Source organism: Caloenas nicobarica, chromosome 2, assembly GCF_036013445.1.
Source record: "Caloenas nicobarica isolate bCalNic1 chromosome 2, bCalNic1.hap1, whole genome shotgun sequence".
Lineage (NCBI taxonomy): Eukaryota > Metazoa > Chordata > Aves > Columbiformes > Columbidae > Caloenas > Caloenas nicobarica.
In genome coordinates this window covers 76,272,478-76,291,602 of record NC_088246.1, presented here as the reverse complement: position 1 = coordinate 76,291,602, position 19,125 = coordinate 76,272,478, and the positions used below count along the sequence as shown (strand labels likewise).

The 19,125-nt window shown below is 39.9% G+C and overlaps 1 protein-coding gene across 1 annotated transcript in view; it reads right to left on the bottom strand.

The window, feature by feature from the left end:
* Positions 1–19,125, bottom strand: part of DUSP22 (dual specificity phosphatase 22) — a 45,192-nt gene that overhangs the window by 17,104 nt on the left and 8,963 nt on the right. The window contains exon 3 of the mRNA XM_065628239.1: positions 12,534–12,616. Coding sequence (XP_065484311.1) covers positions 12,534–12,616 — 83 coding nt within the window. The remainder of the gene's footprint in view (positions 1–12,533; positions 12,617–19,125) is intronic.

Genomic DNA, 19,125 nt, shown 5'->3' with positions numbered 1-19,125 from the left:
AACAGAGTAGGCTAAATCAAAAGATTGTTGAAGAGTCAAACAGACCAGCTCCTAGTGAAAATTTCAACAGGCTCCAAATCAGTACCTAGTTTGCAGTTTCATTCAATAAACTTCAATCTGATTGCAGATGCAATATCCAAAGTTGAACCAAACCTGCAGACTAATAAAGGTGGGAAGACAAATACAAATTTGATGTCAACCATATGGAAGTTTTCATTTATTAATTTATTTTTAAATCAACTCTGTTTTGTTGCTGAGGATTGACAATTCTCTAAAAATTATTCAGTGGAGGAAGGACAGAACAACTCAAAACAGGTATTGTACCACTCCACTGACACACACTAAATTAGGTTCCACAGAATACCTACTCATCCGAAAACTTGTTATTTGTTCAAAGCTTGCAATTATAAAAGCTGATGAAAAGATAAATATTCTCTTAAATCCTACATGAATATATCCACTTTATTTATTGAATACTGTTGCTGATATACTGTTATTCAAACATTTCTTCAGCTGACGTCTGTCAGTCATGTCTTACCTCTCCAAACAGGCTTTTTCCCAGATTACCCATTTAAAAAAAGAAAATAAATCCAACCTTTTCAATTAAACAGAAGTTAATGTATGTTCTCGTGTAATAAAACAGTACATACATACAGAATGTGTTCAAACTCAAGATCCCAGGCCAATGAGATGCTGAACACAGCTTTCTTCTGCTCATCTCTATTTGCTATGACTTGCTACTTGTTACTTTTAAATCATTGCTCACTTTCCTTTCTCCGATCATCTTTATCAAACACCTCTACCCTCTAACACACACACACTTCTCTAAAATTTTCCTTATTATTCACACGACTATCATAACTGATGCCACCATCAAATAAAAGCAGAACTCCCCTTTCTTTCAGTGTTTTAACCTGTTAAGATTATCCTCCAAAAAATCCGTAAAATAAAATATAATTTACTTTTCTGTTTTCTGTTTCAGCAGACAGGGTAACCACCAAAACTAGATTTCTATGTCTCTAAGGCCCTGAAACTAAATGCTACAGTTAAACCGATACAGTGAGAGCTAACAAAACTAGAGCAAGTATTCTGATTTCAAGATTGTCAAAGTTGAAACAAGCGAGAGTTAAGCAAAATTTCTAAAATTCACTGTTATTTGGGAAATACTTGCACAATTTCATCACAGATTCTAGAACTAAGTCAGTTCTGCTGCAGTGAATATCAAGGTATTAAAATCAAAGATTTACATGCACACATATATGCAGAGTTTTTACACTACAGTTAATAAGGTATTCATAGAATTGCAGTTGTTTTTAAATTTCTAATTATTTTAGAGGTCAATCTACTGATATTGTAAACTGAATAGTTACCCCACATTTGGAAAAGTCACTAAGATTACAGAACAACACCTTCCTAATACCATTATCTTTTTAAAAAGATAACTAAATCTTTTTTATTAAATCCGTTTTTTTCATGAAGCGCTCAGGAAATGCAACAGTCCGATTTAAGGAACACCATTTCCATTCTACTTACCTATAAACTATTTTAAAAACTTTAACTTCATTTTAACTAAACTTGTAAAAACTGGCACTTGTGGTTTTTTAGCAGAACATGTAGAATTTTGCAGCGGCAAAATGACACATCTGCAAGTGCTACGTGCCAGATAATGGGTCAGTGACTGAGAATAGGATCTCTAAAGAACACACAAAGTCAATCACGCAATACCAAGAAAAATTTTGACTCTGAAGAGGATAAGGTCCAAAAGTACTGTGAGACATACGCAGCACTTATGAGGATGTTTGCTCCTTTGTAATGATTGAAGATGTTCTGAAGGCATTAAGAATTATGCTCAGTTTGATTACATCCTAAATCATACTACCATATAGTTTATCTGTGAAAGAAAACTGTCCAGCCACTTTTATATAAAACTGAGTACTCTAGCAAAACAGTATGCATGAGAATAAGAGGAAGGACTAAAAATGCTACTCATTATTTCATGTTTAGCGGGTTTTCCAAGTAATGCTTTTTACAATTGTTCTTCAGAACATCGGCCCTGCCAATGCTGTACATACAACATTTCTGAGATTCTAGTTAGCACTGGAAACCTGAATCTAGAACTTCAGACGTTAAAAGGCAAGGAGGGGGGGAATGAACCTCAAATTACAAAATTTCTGTTCTCCAAGGGCAGGGGTGGGGGAAGGGGTTGTAAAAAAAAAAAAAAAAAAAGAGAGCTGGATAGTATTTTTGGCATTAAACCTCTCTATTTAAATTTATGTAAAGATACAATCAACGACTTCCAAGAAATTTTTTTTAAACCTAAAACCCTAAACTTAAATTTGTGAACCCAGATGCAAATAGAAAACCTCCAGCACCTGGCAAGTTCTTTCAGGTTAGTCAAAAACCACGTGTTAATTTGAGTCGTCACATCAACAGATGAGGACAGGAGGACTTATTTTTGTTTAGGGGTATTTCAGAAAAAAAGCTAAAGTGGGAAACAGCCGGCACAAAGCTTCTTCAAGCCAAACCAACAAGAGTTTATCTAGGGTTTTGTCCAGTAATGCGCCAAACTGAACCTGCTAAACTGAAAACCGTTTAACCGTTTGTTTGTCCTTTCAGTTACTTTCTGTAGCAATCACCATTGGTGCCAATTTTATTAATGACTCAGTGAAAATACATTTGTGTTTCGGCAAAAAACAACCACTAATTGACTTCAGGGAACAACACGCTCAGGTTTGGTTTTGAAAAATACTATAGATGAAATTGAAATTACATGAAGAATGTGAACCACATAAAGCAGGATGCTACTGCAATAGAGTTTATTTGTTCAGTTTGTGTTACCTTGAATAATACAGTAGTTTACACAAGTCAAGGGGTTTTTTTGCAATGTTTATTCATAGTTTTCTTAGGGAGTCATCTCAGTGACACTTCTGAAAAGTCCCTGTCATTAAGGCTGGAATGTGCCAATCACAAATATAAAGTGGTCTTTTAAAGACCTCCTATCCCATCTCAACTCTCTATCACCCCTTCTAGAATTATAAGAGGGTGAATAGTAAAGGATTTTACTTTACTTGCACAAAGAGCTGCAAATATTATTTCTAATCCTAACCCTGAATTCTAATTCTAACCTGTCTCATCTGAAAGAATGTAGATTGTGAGAAAACACTAATGAGTTTATACTAAATTGTGGTTTATCTCCTTTAGGACACACCAAGAATATCTACGGGACTATATACTTCAGCTGAGAGGAAGGACCTTGTTAGTTCCCCTTGATTAGATGATGTATTCAAGTCTCACAGGCATTTCAGGCTGCATCAAACACCTGAGCACTACCTATCGCACAGTGGTCCCTGAACTGTGAAGGGGTACTCAAGGAGTACTACAATAAAATAATATATCCCACCTGCCTCTTTCTTTCAGGGAATGCTGGAACATGATTGCTACACCTCTGGAATATGCTCACATTACAAGCATCGATTAAGGCACTCTCCATATCCTCTCCTCTACACAGAGCAGGTCAGAGCATTTGCTCTGTTTTGGTCAACACTGCTTCCAAGCCATGAGAAACACCAGGCATTTACTCTTTTGCAAACAGCTCGCCATCGAAAGCTTCAAATGGTCCTCATCCTCCTCTCCCTGCCATCTGTCACCACAGGAACCTGCTTCCCAACATGGCCAGCGTGTTCTGAGCAAGTCAAACAGGGAACTAAGTCAGTGCATCACCACAGCAGCCTCTGCCAAGGGTACCTCATGATGAAGGCCGGCATGACACACTTGAATAGCCGCTTTGTGGAAGTCTCCTGTAGGCTTCTTAGTGGGCTACTGATGTCACTTTTGAAAAATTAGTCAGAGCTCCCAACTTCACCATCAGAACCAATGCCAAATGGGGCATTACTTCAAACTAGAGAAAATCTTCTGGTGCCACTACACCTGAAAGAAAAATGGTAGCTATTTTGTTCAGCATGGTCTTCTGAAACATCTCATGAGGGGAAACCCTTACCATGAAAAGGCAGTGAAACATCATAGAAGAAAGTTAAGGGGTTTTTATTAGAAGAAGCACTCGTATACTTCCTCTTGATGGTAGCACAAAGCCTGAAAATTGCCAGCTTCCAAGACTGGTGATATAAGAGCTTAGTGCTACACATGGAAATGCAACGGTCTGACTTGACCAAACTATTAATTTGCAGAGCTGATCTTTATACAACAGCAATGACTTTGCAATATGATATTAGCAACTCCCGATTTTGAAGGCTATCTTGCCATCTTCCTATTTAATATTGCCCATAAGTCTTTGGGCTGGATACCAAAGACAGCAGAGCCTATGCAGAGAACATGTTGCCCAGCCACACCCAGCAGGGTCTTCTCATTCTTCTTCATATCATTAAGATGCAATTTTCATATATGAGTGGCCTCCTACAGCTCAAGACTTCGTATGCTATCCAATATTGTTACACATTTTTAATAGACTAGCAATTCTCAGTTGCTCAGCAGCTTATGTCCAGAATTAGCACATGCTTTTTTTCTTAAAAAAAAAAAAAAGAAAAAATAAAAACAAACAAACAAAACCACACACACACACCAGGGCTGATTGGTTTCCCACTATTTCCCTATTTAGTTATTTCGTGCTGAGCAGTGATATGCTTTTGAGTCCAGACAAACTCCTTCTGGACTGCTGTCTGTGTGAGGATATTCCTTTGGATTGCAGAACCAAAGAAGAAAGCACTAAGGCAGCTTTCAGCACTTCCCAAGTTATCAGCCAGGGGAGCTGGGGGCATGACACAATAACTGTTTATTTTGTTTTAGCACAGGGTAATCCCTGTTATACACACATCCCTCCCAAAGAAAAAAAAGTCAGTTCAGAATATGCAACCATGAGAGAAAGAAAAAAATTTCTACAAACTGGTGATGGAAATAAAGAATAAGAAAACTAAAACAGAAGGCTATCCACCTTCAAAGCTTCAGTAAAAGCTCTCCCCTAGGAAGCCTCATCATATTAAGTGGTCAGAGCAGATATGATAGTTTTCTATAGCAAAAACCAAAATAGGTGCAAAAATACTATCCACAAACTATGCTAAGCAGATTACTTGCATTGCACTAGAGCTGCCAGTTCAGTTCCTCTATAGCTTAGGTTTCTTTTCTTTTCTAAAAAACTGCACATGTATAGTCTAAAGATCATCTGTAAACATGCAAGACTATAATGTACAGCTAAAACTGCATTAAGATTTACAACCTCAGCCAGGCTTAAAAAATATGAAATGAAATTTCAGATCTTAACGCAAGCTGATATAAATGCATTATCTATACTGGGTCTGCAATCTATGACCATTCAATCTTAGAAACATATCTCAGGTTTTGACAGTTCCATTGTTTAGCTCTTCCCTTTCCTTCAAAGGTCTGGACTTACACTATTTTTTTAATGCACGAACTTGATCCATCACTTCCTCTTGTGATTTCCCAGCTGCAGTTTTATCATCCTTAACACCTTACGAAGCAGGTATATCACAGCACTCAGCAAAGATAAAACTAGTGCAGAGAAGTTATTCAGCTTCTCCACAACATTCTTATTTTTCTACAACTTCTACTCCTCACGCTTACTGGTTCTGTTCCAGTTACAGCATCTTTTTGTTGCCTGTATTCCATTAATGCATTTGGCTGTTCACTCAATAGGTGTGAAAGGTTGTTCTAAAAGATCACCACTCGTTTTTTTAACTGTGCTCTTTCAGTTCAGCTTCTTAGATGCCGAGTATTTGAAACCCTATTTCTACTCTGATTAAAATTTTAAAATTTGCAAGGAAAACAACACCAAAAATTCTTTATAAGATGACCTGGCCTGTGAAGTTTTTTATTTTCAAAGATACTGTTCATTTAAGTTGTGCTGGCTGCACAAACTAAGACTGGACAAGAAAGATGCTTAGTTCACTCAGCAATTAGCTCTTCTCTACCTCCCCCATCCTTCCACACACCTACTCTATCAACACATATTTAGGTAGTCATCAATTCGGGAAAAGGGGAGGAAAATCGCTGCTCTGGACATAGTATGTACCAGATAGTGATGACAGTGTTAATGGCATCAGAATACAAAGAAAAAATAATAAATAACTGTCCTCTGCCAGTGCTCTGGTTAACTATGCAGAATGAGGGGGAAAACCATAAGCTATAAAGCAAATATTTTAAGAAAGTTAAAGAAAAGCAAGTGTTCCATAGGCATCACAGAGTATTCTCTCAACAGTCAGAAGACATTATTGCAATATTCAAAAATTTCCATACAGTGATTTAAGATCACCCCTTCTGTTTGGAGAAGAAATCCCATAAACAGTAAGACTTGAAACAGAACCATATGGCTCATGAGTATCACAGGAACACAGATCGGCCATTCACATGAAATGGAGATGCCTAAAACTTATGAAAGCTTTGGTACTGAGCAAAGAGAAATTACAACACCCCCCAATCAAAAAAATTGTGCATATTTTGTTGAGATTTCATTTACTTGCACTTCATCCAAATGACTTCAATTGAAACTATCACATATACTGACAGACTCTTTCCTCATCTGAAAAAAAAAAAATAAATCAAACCCACACACTAAATAAAAGCAAAATAAATATTAAGAAAACTGACATGCATATAGAAGCAGCATACTTCCAAAAGCCTGCTCTTAATGTAATTTGTGATAAACAGAGTGAGCAATAGAAAGCTTTTGTGGCAGAGAACAGTACAGGAATGCCCAAGTAAACTCCTGTTGATTTAATATCGTAATGATCACACTAATGTAGATGTCTCCAAGATGAGTGCAGCGCACAGAGCTTCCTGCAATGCAGCAGTCTGACAATGATAATGCAACAAATTAATGCTGAAAGACTCCACAACTACAGGTGACTAGTAACAGGATTCATACATTTACTAGATCCAACCTCTGGTGCAGGTCAAGAGCAACAGCAAAATTACTGGTAACTGACACGTGTGGTGGACCGTGTGAAAGAAGCTGGTAGTTTCAGTCCCTTTCCTGACTGATGGACAGGTGTCTATGATGCACGCAACAGTCACCATAACTGGCACCTCAAAGCATCTCAGATGGACCACGGAGAGTGATATGTTCTGACTGTAAAGTGCAAAGCTCAGAGACCTCTGTAACACAGCCTTACTTGAAGCAACTTCCACTTAAAAAAAGGAGCGTGTGAGAAAATACTCTGTTGCCTCTGGCAATATACTTCAGCAATTACTTACCCTCACAACTAAAGCCTCACTTACTTCTAGTCTGAATCTGTGTGACATCATCTGCTAGCCACACATATTGCGCTGTTCTCTGAGGTGGGTTCTCTGCCTCTCTTTGGGAATAACACCTCCCTGGGACAGGGCTTGACTAGCCAGCTGACCAGAAGACCTTCTAGCACCCCTTCCTCCTCCAGGGCTCATGCTGTGCTCTTTCCTGCGTTACACACAGCAATTGCTGCCCAAGGCACTGGAGGAAGCGTTCTTGTTTTTGCCAGTATTTCAGCATGTGTGCAAGTGTGTGGTTGAGGGGGCGGGTAAGAATGTGGACTAAGGATGTTAAGGATGCTGCAAGTTCAGCTGCTTGGACATAACTGTCCACCACAGCACGTACTTTCCAGGATGGGATGCAGCAGTCTTCAAGCAGCAACACAATCCACATCAACATCCTATTTGGTTTGGGCCCACATTTGTCTCCATGTAACATGCCCCAGAACAGGGTCAAGCACCTAGAAACTCCAGAGAAACACTCTTAGCTTCAATGGACTCGCAACCAGATTTTTATAGGCAAGATTAACAAGATTTGCCTTTACCTCCTTCACTTAGGTCAACTGGCACAAAAATTGTTATACTCCAGATCTTTTTTTAATCCAGATTTTTCACAATGAGGGTGGTAAAATACTGCAATATGTTGCCCAGAGAGGCCATAGTTGCCCCATCCCTAGAAACATCCAATGCCAGGCTGGACGGGGCTCCGAGCAACTTGATCCAGTTGAAGGTGTCCCTGCTCACTGCAGGGGGGTTGGACTAGATGACCTTTGAAGGTGCCTTCCAACCCAAACCTTTCTGTGATTCTATGATCTAATGCAGCAAATACCTAGCTGGCATCCTTTGAAGCAACATGGGGAAAAATTGCTCAGGATTAGTTAAAAGTGCTTCCACATTCTCTGTGAGTTCTGACTGACTGCACCAGCTTGGTTAGGACCTGGCTTTAAAAAGAGTTCTACCGAGAGATCCAAAGTCACTGCCAGATATGCTATCATTTAAAGCACACTCTGAGATACGTTTCCACATCTGCCTTTCAATGTCTCTCAAAATCTGAACAGAGATTTTAAAACTTGAACTAGCTGAGAAACAGATTAGAAAGCAGGTGGCAAGAAACCTAATTATTCTCCTCTGTATATGGCTTTTGTGTGGATTTATAAAACATCTGTGAGTGTTCCATGGGCAGCTGTCCAAAGTGCTCTGGAGGAGCCAACTTGATTCACCAGGGCTGTTGCCTCTGTGCCTCCATGGGAACAAATATGATGCTGTTGGACATCGCTCTTACTCAGGGGTGACTTCTGTGCATCTGAAATAACAAACCTCGTTCCATGCTGCATGCAGTCCTTTCTCTTGGACACGCCACCAGCTACCTATAGGGTTTTTTTCTGATGGATTTACAAACATGCATCTTTAAACTACAAAACGCTTACCTAAGTGGTTAAGATCCTGTATAACAATGGTGTACTTCAATGGAATAATAGCCTCAGGATGGTCTCTAAATATAAATTAATTTCAGGCTTGGTTTTATTACAAAACTAATTTCCTTGAAACACTTCATACAAAAAGAACTAAGGATCAATTTTGCAATATAGTTCAGGCCAGACGTTGGCAAATTTGTTCCAGTCTAATCACTTGAATTCTTAAAAAACAATTCTATGTCTTGTACTTACTGCAGGCTGCCAGTGTCTAAAAGTAAATGTCTTAGAATCCAACTGATTTTTAAACTTACTTTTTCCAGTTATTCCAGCATGAAAGCATGCAATAAGTTAAGGCCAAACTTTGATTATGAGCCACTCAAAGCAGACATCCACAAGGGTTTGTACCTGATCATTGAGATAATGTCTGAAACCAAATTTCATTAAGTTACTTCTCAACAGGCACGCGCTATGGCACCTAAACAGATTTAACAAATAGGTTTTTGTGAAACTCTTCAATCATTTTCTACTAAGTTGGCAAGCCATGAGGAACTAAAGCAACATATATTCAAATCCCGCAGTATATAAAGCACAGAGGAAAGCATATTCTAAACAGAATCAAGTAAAAATGGTCTGTAACATCACAGAGATGGGAAATGCTGTAAGTTACTAAAGTAGAAAATAATTTTACAATCTGTAGCAAGTTAGTGTTCACCACATACACTGATGTTTGCTTTTATTCCTTGAGTATTGCATTCTTGGGTATGGACAATGAAGCCAACTTGGTCATTTTCATTCTCTACCCACCACTATCAGCTTTAAGTACTGTATCAGAAGTGTTATTGCATTAAAACAGTAATTACCAAAACTCCAAAATCTGACAAGCAAGGTGTGGGTAATTTGTCACTTCTTTGAGAGTTACAGTATTCATCCATATTTGTTTGTTCCAGAGACAGCCAAAAAAGGCCAAATCCTCTTTGACAACATGTTACTACAACACTATTGAGTTTTCAAAATCTAAACACACTTACTTTCCATGGCTTGCACAGAAAGCTTTAATTAAATATTTGTAGCTTTTCTTATAGGTTGACGAGGAAATACTTGAGATTAAATATTGTTAGCAAGACAAATGCAACTACCACAGTCCAAGAAAAGGCAACTTTTTACAGATGATCAACATCTACATATATACACACATACAAAACAGAGAACCTCAGGGGGAAGAAAAAAAAAATTCTCATACCGCTGCAATTCCACATTTAAAAGGTCTGAATAACATCAGATGGATTTCTGAACACAAATGTAAGCCCTCACCTTCCAAGAGTGAAATCTGAGGGGAAAGGGAAGGAGGGAGACACATAGGGAAAGCATTTCCTTTCGACTTCAGTGGACTTGAGAACAAGCCCCAAGCATGGTGTGGATACACAAGCTGTAAACAAACCTACCTACAACCTGGTAAAGATGTAAATACCAAAGGAAATAATACAACCTAACATGTTTCCTAGGCCCTTGTTCCTAAGCAGAAGCATTTATTTGCAAATAAGCAATGCACTAAGACCATAAATGATAAAGTAATTAATAATCAGCTCAGCTCCCAAGCAAATTGAACTTGCAATCCTTCCACTACTTTAAGAACAGGATAAAAGTTTTAACAGCTGTCTTCAAGATCACCAGCACATACAGGAGTATATTGCATGCTGAGAAAATAGAAGGCATAGTTGGAGAAACATTTCTTTTAGGTGCAAGGGTGAATAAAGCAAGTCCATCCTCAATCAGCCACTACTTTTTCTGATGCCACTGTAATTTTTGAGACACTGTTGCAAACCAGATTGGGAACAGATCTGGGTAAATATAATCCTTCATTTCTTCTGTGGGGGTAGCTAGAGGGAGAAATGGTGACTTGGTTATATTTAACCCACAAAAGCTCACAGATCCATTTACCATGCAGTCCCACAAACAGATGCATCACTGCAAGCGAGGTGGCGGCATGCAGGCTGCCAAAACTGTCAGTCACCACCACAAGAAACACTGGCCTGAGGCTGCAGCTGATCTGTGCCATAATTAGTCTTCCTACTTTTCTAATCATGATAATAAAACAAAGCAAGCTTCTATTCATTTTCAAGAACAGCACCCTAGAGGAAACATTATATGTCCCTTACTTAGTACAACTATTTCTCTCTTCAACCAATAGCAGGTTTGAAATTCAGTATGTTTCAGACTTAACAAGCATCAGTCACAACAGAAATCAAATGGACAGTACAATAAAAACAACAGCTAAAGCTCTGCTTCAGCACACTTCTCAGTTCAAGGTCAACCCTGAATTCACCATTAACTTGATTTTGGTTTTAATCATGGCATACTATGGACATCTTTTGTTCAGCTTACCTATTGACTTGCCTAGGAGAGGTGGAAATTCTGTAGTTTAAGGACTGAATTCACTAGAGACGTTTTACATTAAAAGAATGGAAAGTAGAGATTCCCAGCAGCATCTGAGAGACAACACCAGCAACTGCCCTACCCACTATTTTGCCATATTTCCTGAAAAGTGGAATGCAGAGAAGGAACAAACAAATTTAAGGGGACAACAGTTCCAAACACAAATCAAACAGAAGGATTTTAAGGAGTAGCAAAGCCCAGCCAAGCTCCCCTCCCTCCAAGGTAAGTTGGCATAAAGAAGAAAGCACAACAGTCCATCACATGAGACCTGCAGTCTGGTCCCAGCTCTTTGACTGCTTGAGACAGAGCAACTCGAGTCATTTCAGTTCTTCAGATCAGCTTCCCTTCAGTAACATGGGGAATAACACTTCATGTTAAATTGTTGGGGACTTACAGATACCCTGCTATATTAGATGTATCATATGAGGGTGCACTGGAAAAGGACTGCAAACCTCTTCCACAATCCTCTGCTATAAAGATGCAAGAAAAGGGCTGTCCTGGTTTCAGCTGGGATAGTTAATTTTCCTCCTAGTAGCTGGTATAGCACTGTGCTTTGGATTTAGTATGAGAAGACTATTGATAATACATTGACGGTCTGGTTGTTGCCAAGCAACATTTACACAAAGTCACAGACTTTTCAGCAAGAAGGCTGCATGTGCAGAAGAATCAGGGAGGGGGCACAGCCAGGACAGCTGTCCCAAACTGGACAGCTGACCCAAAGGGATATTCCCTACCATGTGATGTCAAGCTCAGTATATATTTTGAGGGAAGAAAGAAGAGAGCGATGTTTGGACTGATGGCATTTGTCTTCCCAAGTAACCGTTATGCATGATGGAGCCCGGCTTTCCTAGGAACGGCTGAACACCTGCCTGCCCATGGGAAGTGGTGAATTAATTCCTTGTTTTGCTTTGCTCACGTGGCTTTTGCTTTACCTATTAAACTGTCTTTATCTCAATCCACTAGTTTTCTCACTTTTGCCCTTCCAGTTCTCTCCCCCATCCCACCAAGGGAGAGAGAGCAAGCAGCTGTGTGGGGCTTAGCTGCCGACTAGAGTTAAACCACAACAAGGGCCCAAGTACAAAGAAGGTTTGGCAGTGGGGAAGGGGGAGAAGGAATGTTATTGTTTATGTGATGCTTGAACTCTACCCAGAAGGAAACTTACCTTTACTGCTAAATTAATAACACAATCCCATTATTGTTATCTTGATTGACACTGTAAGTGTCTCTTCCTTTGTCAGTTGCGTTTCTTCTTGTTATAACAGCAGCGACAACAAAATCTGTGACCGGATCCCAAAACTACGGCTGTCAACTATTTCCACAAGAAAATCAGTCTCAAAACACCAATTGTACAGAACAAGAAAGTAACCGAAAATGACTATAAGAGTCAACTGCAAAGTAAGGATTTACCATGGAGTCCTCCACACGTCTTACCTCAAGCATAGGGCGGGCACTGTCGTGGATTGAAAGAATGTGCGTGATGTTATTCTTACTCAATTGCTCTACATCTCGGGCATCTGCAATAAAGGAAAAAAAGGAAGATAATTTCTTTAATCTCTTGAAATAGCCCACTCTCCTTTCCTCTGCGCATGTTGAAAATCACTTATCATTGGTACATTTATTTTTGAAGCTTTGTGAAGTAAAGCAAAACCCCAAATGCAGCTGTTCTAGAACACCATAATCAGAGTGGGTAATGGGAAGACACATTTCTAACTCCAAAACAAATTATATACTATATAAAGAACAAGTCTAAGTGACTCAGGAATGTGTTCTTAAGTCAGAAGTTTCATGTATTTTGCATCTGAAATATAAGCCTGTGTATGCCTGTGTGCAGGTGATGGCCATTTGAAGAAGCAGTCAGAGCTTTATAAGGAACAGCTTACCTCCTCTCTACCCACAAATTCCCCTTCAGGAGATATATTTTCACTTGGGAGATAGACTTTGTCATATCCAGGTCTGAGAAGTGAACCCAACTGTATCACTTGAATTTAGGTACTAACAGGCAAGCCAAAAAAATAAGTAGAGTCTTATTTCCTGTGGACTAGTAGGGAAAAATGTGCATTTAGCCAATCCATGCTGTAATTTTAAGTTTGAAGAGAGACAAAGATGATAAAGATATCAAAATGTATGAAAAAGCAAAACACTAGATCAAGGAAGCGCAATTGTGAAAAGGTGGTTCCTAGACCTGTCACCAAGGGTTTCAGACATTCAAAACTGGAAAGCAAACCGGGGCGACCGAAAATTTGATGCTAGATATTGCAAAAGCATAGGTTTGTTTCTATGAGAAAGAAGGTAAAATCGATTATCTGTCATCAGTGAGCAACTCTCCCTATACTAAACCATTATCATACCAGAAAATGACCTCAAAGAACCACTAATACAGGTAAAACTTAGTTTGTGTCCATTTACTTTAGACCTTTTTGCTTGAGAATGGCACACCACACCATGGCAATTACAGCAGTGGTTTTGTGATGTGAACACCTGCCCGCCAAATCTGCCCATATAATCTGTTCACATTAGCCTGGTTGCACACAAAAAAAGAGCACTGACCACAAAGGTTTCAAACCGGCTCTCTCTAGGTACAAAAATAACAATAGCATCACCTGTACATTCTTTATGTACGTGCAAGAGTTCAATTAGCATCTCTTGCTTCATCTTATTCCACTCTACTATAAAGTTTCAATGCCTTTTCTACATCACAAAAAGGAATTGGACATTTAATTATATTGCCCCATAGACAAGATCCACGTCAGCACAATAACGGGCAATAAAATTTAAACCTAATCCAATTATGAAAGCTTCTCTAAGGCTAATAAAACAGAGAGAAGAGTCAAAAGTACATTGATTTCACTTGCTAATGGTCAAGCCTGCACAACCAATACAGATGCCTAATCCTTCAGGAGAGAATTAACACAAATTCCATCTGAAACAGAATTAAGGTCTAGCTTCACAGAACAATTACAATTTCCTAAAAATCTCAGAGTGAGCATTTCAAAGAAGAAACACCAATGTTTGCCAAGAGAGGCCTTCTAATCCACCTGACCTTCAGATTTATTAGCAGTGTGTAATACAGTCTTGATTCCTCAGAGAACATCTAAGCAGGCAAGGGTTTGGAAGCTCAGAAGCCAGTCTAAGTGTCCCGAAAAATCACTGCTTTCTGCTCTCCAAAGGCTAAGGACAGATTTCAGAGCCTGCTGGCTGGAGCTCATAGTGTTAATGCATAGCTAGCACAATGAGACTCCAATTGTCAGTATGACTCCCATGGTAAGAAATGGCTTGCCATACAAGGCAAACAGCTTTAAAAGGAGATATGGTCCAAATTAAATGTTGACTCCTTTGAACCAGTCTGAAAGGCCTAATGGATACAGTACAACTCAAAAGGACTGAGAGATTTTAATTTTTCTGTTAACCAAGAACATAGGCTAAAGGAATTTCAACAAATCAAAACTATACAGAAAGACAGCAAGATTTCACATATTCCTAGAAACAAGCTGGAAATGGCTATCCCCGACCCACATGCCCAGGCAACCAGCAGGTCCTCAATGTATTTAGGAAATAACCATTCAAATCACAAAAGTAGAGGAGAAAAAGCCTCCCAGACAATGACTCTATTATCTGCATCTAAACTTTAAACTGTTTACGAAGGGGAAATTCCCCTGGTTCCCCTGGCACCTGCCATAAATCTCTACAGATACTACAGACAAAGCTATTTAAACAGCAATACAAATGAGATATCCTGTCACTCACTGTCTCATACCATAAGCTACAAAAAAATTAAGGAGTTCTGTAAAGGACCACCAAAAGTCAGAAGAATCACCATTACCACAGCAATTCTAACTTCGATACTGTAACACCATGCTGCATGACCACATACAGGCTCACAGTTTGAAATCATATGTGAAACACCCCATTTCCAAATTTAAGGATTAGAAAAACCTATCAGAGTCCATCTTGGGCATCCCTAAAGGGTCCCTCAAATGTGCTATTATTCTTCACAGTCAGTTACCTAATATTCTGTTTCATACAGCAAAACTCTTCTCAGTCGATGTGGACTTTTGAGTAAAGCCTTCAGGAAACTATCACACAAAAGGACACAATTTACACTGGGAAAGTCTTCCTCTCTCCCTTTCACGCCCATGTTTAGCTTCTTTTCCCTAAATTTCAACCTATGACTCCTATCTTAACCTCTACTCATATGCAGAGAGCTGCGACCACTTAATTGCAAATGCAATGGCAAAGTCATCAAAATGGCACTGGGGGTGGGAGGTGGTCAGAATTTGTTTCCCTGCAGCACTGGGAAGCCTTACTGTGTGGCTGAGGAGCAAATCAGTTCAAGAAGGACAGGGAACTGCTGGAGAGAGAGTCCAGCGTAGGGCAATGAAGATGATTAAGGGAGTGGAGCATCTCCCTTATGAGGAAAGGCTGAGGGAGCTGGGTCTCTTTAGCTTGGAGAAGAGGAGAGTGAGGGGTGACCTCATCAATGTTTATAAATATATAAAGGGTGAGTGTCACAAGGATGGAGCCAGGCTCTTCTCAGCGACGACCAACAGTAAGACAAGGGGTAATGGGTTCAAGCTGGAACACAAGAGGTTCCACTTAAATTTGAGAAGAAACTTCTTCACAGTTAGGGTGATGGAACACTGGAACAGGCTGCCCAGGGAGGTTGTGGAGTCTCCTTCTCTGGAGACATTCAAAACCCGCCTGGATGCCTTCCTGTGTAACCTCATCTAGGTGTTCCTGCTCTGGCAGGGGGATTGGACTAGATGATCTTTTGAGGTCCCTTCCAATCCCTAACATTCTGTGATTCTGTGTGATTGTGCTTCCATCTCCCATGTGGAAAACGGAGATAATACTGCTTCGACCACTCTGATTAAGACACATCAATGACTGAAGGGCTCCAAAGCTGGAGTGATGAAGTCTCAAATGTACGTACAACCATTCTCTCTCAATTTAGTATTTTAGTACCTCCATAGAGATGCAAGGTGAGGAATAAAGATTTCTCCTTTTGGAGAGTTAGATGGGAAGAAACAGCTGTAGAGTCTTTCCCACCTCTACTGCTAGCAATAAAATACAAAAACATCCTGCCAGGAACAGGGGAAAAAAGCATCACAGTGATATGGGCCTGATCTGCAACATTTAACCACAACTCACCTGTGAATTTAAAAGATTAAATATCTCCACAAAATACGTGAGATTAGTTTATTTTCATTTTGTCACCTTTCTTCCCATTAGCCACCTAACCTAAACTAAAAACGTCCTCCCTTCTCTCTCTTCCAAAGCCCACATTTCTGACCTTGTTGTTAGCCTGAAAAGACAGACATGCTCCTATAACACAGTAAACTAGTAAGTATTAATTTTCCAGTATAAAATTTTAGGCTATGTATGCAAAAACAAGGTAAGTGCTTAGAGAAGGCAAGTCAGCCCAGTACAAACAACAGTATTCAGTCTCAGTCTGCAGATGTACAGAGACTTCGGTTTCAGCAACACTGAATTTATTATTATTTTTTAAATAAAGCAACTTTTTGTCTACACTTTGTTTTCTGCTTTAGAGAGAACTAGAGATAGACACCTAAAGGAGAACCTCCTCTCCAGTGGTTCAGAGCACTAAGAGCTAATACTGAGAATGGTTTCCCATCAGGAAAGCTTTGTTCCACAGTCCAGTGATCCGCACTTACAGAGACACACACAGAAACTAAGCACAAACAAAAACTTCACATCTCCAGTTCCCACTTCACACCATGTTCTAATATATATTCTGTCCCAGCCTCTCAGAAGGACATTTTCAGGGTGTGAGAAAGGTGAGGAAAAGGGTCCAGTACTCTGTTTAACAAGAATATCTATAAAACATCTTCTTCCAAAAGATGACTCTGAAAAAGGGAATGGTATCATCACCCTCTCCTGTTTTCAGTATCTGAAATAAATCCTTAGAAAAGGGAACTTTTCTCTCCCCCCAAAAAAGCAACTGATAACAGGAATTAATTGGATCTAGAAACACAGCAGAACCACTTGGTGCACACTGCCTTTTTATACACTGAGTTATGAGAAGGGCAGAAACTTCCCCAAGACTCTCCAGCTCATCCACAGCAACACTGGACTCTTTGGGGGAATTAAACCTCATATTGTGGCTTTCTCCTTCAAATCAAAAAGCCCCCAAATATACCATTGGAAAAACTTGAATCTTCCAAATATGATTACAATCAAAGAAGGACACGAGTTCTTTAATATTCGAGGTAGGAATACTCTTCAGTCTCTGGTGGTTGCTACCACTATAGCTTTTGATTTGGAACCAAAAAAGCACTCATTTAGAACCTGTAACAAAATTAATCGTATTTTTTCTATTTGTGCAAAGGCTAAAAAGCCCTGTCATATCAGTCTCTCAAGGAACAAAGTACTTATTTTCATCATTAGCACAGGTGCCTTTCAAGGCACATCAGGTTTCCAGTGCAGAAGGCACATGGGCATGCAATCCCACAATAAATTCTTTGTCTTTTGAGAGGATTGAATTTCATCTGTAAGATATAACTGAAACAAACCAAAATCACCCCCAAACTAGAGGCAGGAAGAAAAGTGAACTTCCTCTTTCCCTTCCCTCATTTTTCTCTCCTAGCCTCCCACCTTCAGCTTGCAAAGAAGTAACTCCTCATTAACTTTCACCAGAGCTCTGTTTCCTTCTAAGCTTTCAGACCAAACTCAGTCTGGGTATTTTGTATGGACATCTGTGGTTCTTCTTGAATTTTTCTGCCCTCTAGCTGTGCAATCTCAAGTACACTCAGGAACACACCACAGATTTAATGTGCTAGTGATGAGCAGCATCGTGCTTATAGATCTCGTAAGATAACAAGCACTTAAGCACATGCCTAGTTCTAAGCTTTTTCAGTAGAGTTTTCCAGAGACATACTCAAGTCACAAGAACTTAGTGGGATTTCAGCATGTACTTTGGTGCTTTCCATAATCAGGACTACAAGTAACTTTCTACCCTGAAGGCCCAAGGCTGGTTACAAAAAACGCTCTCATTCTCTGTGCCTAGAGGTTTGTGCAGTAGCAGCAGCACACAAACCAGAAGCAGCAAGCTCAACTCCCATTTCTGCCACAGATTTATACCACAAAATTTTCTTAGGCCTCAGGTTGTCTCCCAGTCAAATGTAGAGGAGTTTGCGCTTCCTCCGTCATGGACTGGTTTTAAGTTGATTATGGGTAAAAAGACAGCAAGAGACCCTATACATAAAGTAGAAACATTGCTGAATATTGAATAATAATTCCCCAAATGGAACAATTGCTGAATGCCTTCTCCAGACAATGGCCCTCCAGGATTAGGACTGGGAAGCTGCCATATGGTGAAAGGCTGAGAGAACTGGGTTTGTTCAGCCTTGAGAAAAGAAGGCTTAGGGGAGACCTTATCACCATGTTCCAGTATTTAAAAGGTGCCTACAAAGAAGACGAAGACTCCCATTTTACAAGGAGTCACAGGGAAAAGACGAGGGGTAATGGGTACAAGTTACTCCTGGGGAGATTGCGATTGGACACAAGAGTGAAATTTTTCACAATGAGAACAACCAGCCATTGGAATAATCTCCCCAGGGAAGTGGTGGATTCCCCGACACTGGACACCTTTAAGATTCAGCTGCACAGGGTGCTGGGCCATCTTGTCTAGACCATGCTTTTGCAAGAAAGGTTGGACCAGATGATCCTTGTGGTCCCTTACAACCTGGTGTTCTATGATTCTATTATTACAGTGTTTAACATCCTTTAACGTCCTGCTTTCACTCAGCAGGAAGTCACCCATCTGGGACAACTGTGCCTCTTCCCAATCAGTCAGTGTCGCCAGATGTCTCCCATGTTGCAGGGAGACAGGAGTGTGCATAGAATGGTACTTCTACAACAGCGATATGGAAACCCTGCCTGCTCAAATTCACCGAAGAGTGACCAACTCACCTTCTGGAGAAGCTCCCTCCTCTCCACCCCCTGCACAGAAACCTGGAGGGTACCATGATGCCTCAAGCCTGTGTCCAGGCAAGATACACAACGC